This window comes from Salvelinus fontinalis, chromosome 11 (assembly GCF_029448725.1).
Source record: "Salvelinus fontinalis isolate EN_2023a chromosome 11, ASM2944872v1, whole genome shotgun sequence".
Taxonomy (NCBI): Eukaryota; Metazoa; Chordata; class Actinopteri; order Salmoniformes; family Salmonidae; genus Salvelinus; species Salvelinus fontinalis.
Genome location: NC_074675.1, coordinates 25,274,270 through 25,276,769, shown reverse-complemented (window position 1 = coordinate 25,276,769; position 2,500 = coordinate 25,274,270). Strand labels below are relative to the sequence as shown.

Here is a 2,500-nt window from a genome sequence, read left to right as displayed (position 1 = left end):
GCTGCGATCCTCCCTCCATCCCTCACCGCATCGTCTATAGACTGGTACAGGCCTGACTCATAACACAAGATCTGCATCTGGATCAGAGAAAGAGAGAGAGAGAGAGAGAGTGAGAAAGAGAGAGAGAGAGAAAGAAAGGCAAAGAGAGACAGAGAGAGGTGGAGTAGAGATTGTTATTCATGGTGGGGCTTTGTAATGTCGGCGTAAGGTGACGCGTAGTCATACTGTGCACTGCAGGGGTGTGGTGTGGCATGATGTGGCGTGTTATTTGCTATGATTGATTCATTGATTGATCGATGTGCCACCTCCAGGGGGAACTTGAGTCCGTTGAGGCTGTGTTCTGATCCGTCTGAGGAGGCGTTGCAGCGGCCCCAGTGGAACGTCATCCTCCCCAACCTGAACCTGGTGCTCAGACCACCGCCACTCACATAGTACTCCCCGTCCAGGCCTAGCACCACTGGAACACACACACACACACACACACACACACACAACCACATTACCCACCCACTAGTCTTTGCGTGGGCAGCCTTCCAAAGCCTGTCTAGTTCACTCGACTACGTGAGAAGCCTGGGTTTCCGAGGCTTCCTACCCACCAGCGATACACTTGGAAAACACATTCTTTTAATTACCGGCTCTATGGCAGCATACACAATGGTACTTGGTACACAATGGTACGGTCCCGTGTGGCTCAGTTGGTAGAGCATGGCGCTTGCAACGCCAGGGTTGTGGGTTCAATTCCCACGGGGGGACCAGGATGAATATGTATGAAATTTCCAATTTGTAAGTCGCTCTGGATAAGAGCGTCTGCTAAATGATGTAAATGTTTAAAAAAATGTTTACTTGCCGATTGTACATGCCACAGTCTAATTTCGAGTTACAAATACAGAACATGTTCAGGACATTTAAATGTTACAATGAAAATAAAACCATAATGCCTTTTGAAGCCGTAATAGCCTTTTCCATATGAAAACACATCTTACACACCGACACACAACATCCCTCCTCCGTCTCCCTGATCCTCATCCCCACACAATAGAATCATAATAGATGCTTCAAAGAGATTGTTTTATTGGTGAATTGCTTTTCTGTCGGCGTATTGGAACAGAGAGATGAATGCTACCCAACAGGCAGCATTTTCATAACACAGCCACAGGGAGACATATTGGGAGAGATGATACCCAAGAGTCATTTCATTTCCTCTGGAAGACAGACCTATTATTCTCACCCCTCTCTCTCTCCCTCGCTGTCTCTTGCTCTCCCCATCGATCTGTCTCTGTCTCTCTCTCAATAAACCCATCACTCATATTGAGTTATATTTCCATAACTATCTCTGTATGTGAAGATTCATATGACACTGAAACAATCTGTTCTTACTCCTTAATAACCATGTGACGTTTTGTGCCCGCTGAACACGACCCGTGATATTACCCTCCTCGCACTATAACGCCAACCCGAACTGTACTACCACGGGTTGGGTGTTTAACGGCTCATGTCGTACAGTACCTGTGTTGCCGTCGTTGTTGATGGTGGTGGTCTCTGGGGTGTTCTTCTCCCAGCCCTCCAGCTGCAGGCCCTGGTACTCCACCCGGACCTGGGTGAACGTCTCGTCGACGTCGATGGGTGACTGACGGGCATTGTTGCACGCCGGGTACCTCTTACCCCAGACCTTCTGGTTCAACTGGCCTGAGAAGGGAAGACATAGAGAGGAAGAATCTTTACAACGGATCAGTAGTACCGAAGATGGGAATGAGATGGCAAACTGTAATTTGGAATTGACTTCACAGTGCAGGCAGCAGGTAGTGTAGCTGAGCAAACTCCCACACAACCCTGCAGGGAGAACGGCTTTAAAGGAAACACTTTACAGAGGTCAGCTACAGTTGCGTATAAACACGTTTACTATTTGTTTCCTGCTGCAAAACATCAAAATGTGCCATTTAAATAATCCCTCAATATTCATTGTGATGACAAGTCCCGCAATGACCCATCCTCATAATTCTCAAGTGAACTTTAACCCCAACTGCGTTGACACACGGCACATACAGAATCCGCTCTACTGCATCCCCCTCTAGTCCAGCCGATGAGGAGTCCACAGAGCAGATGGCCTGGCAGTTGGTCACAAATGACTGGGCAGGTAGCATACAGATTTAGTAACTTAATTTGATCACCGTTGTGTGGGAGAATTTTTTTTACTTGTTGTGTATTTGAGGTTTAAAGTTGAACTATGCAGAAACCGCTCTGCCATTTTCCTGGTTGCTAAAACTCGAATAGTTTATGTGACAACATAAGCTAGCACAGTGCAAAGAATCATTGTACCATCTAAAACGCTGAGAAATATATTTTCCATAAGCAAAAATATTGTCCTTTCAGCGGTTTGAAGCTGGTGTACAAAACCATACATTTTCCTGCTGTGGCAAACTGTCTCAAATTAAGATCCTACATCTGTACATACAGTACATCATATACATTACAACGCTTACAGTAAGTACATCCATACAGC

The 2,500-nt window shown here is 46.1% G+C and overlaps 1 protein-coding gene across 2 annotated transcripts in view; it reads right to left on the bottom strand.

The window, feature by feature from the left end:
- LOC129865365 (receptor-type tyrosine-protein phosphatase zeta-like) overlaps positions 1-2,500 on the bottom strand; it is a 46,527-nt gene that overhangs the window by 18,901 nt on the left and 25,126 nt on the right. For both annotated transcript variants that reach the window (XM_055938103.1, XM_055938104.1), the window contains exons 3-5: positions 1,507-1,686; positions 306-457; positions 1-77 (exon numbers count right to left, since the gene is read on the bottom strand). The exon at positions 1-77 is cut by the window's left edge and continues 19 nt beyond it. In XM_055938103.1, coding sequence (XP_055794078.1) covers positions 1-77; positions 306-457; positions 1,507-1,686 — 409 coding nt within the window. The remainder of the gene's footprint in view (positions 78-305; positions 458-1,506; positions 1,687-2,500) is intronic.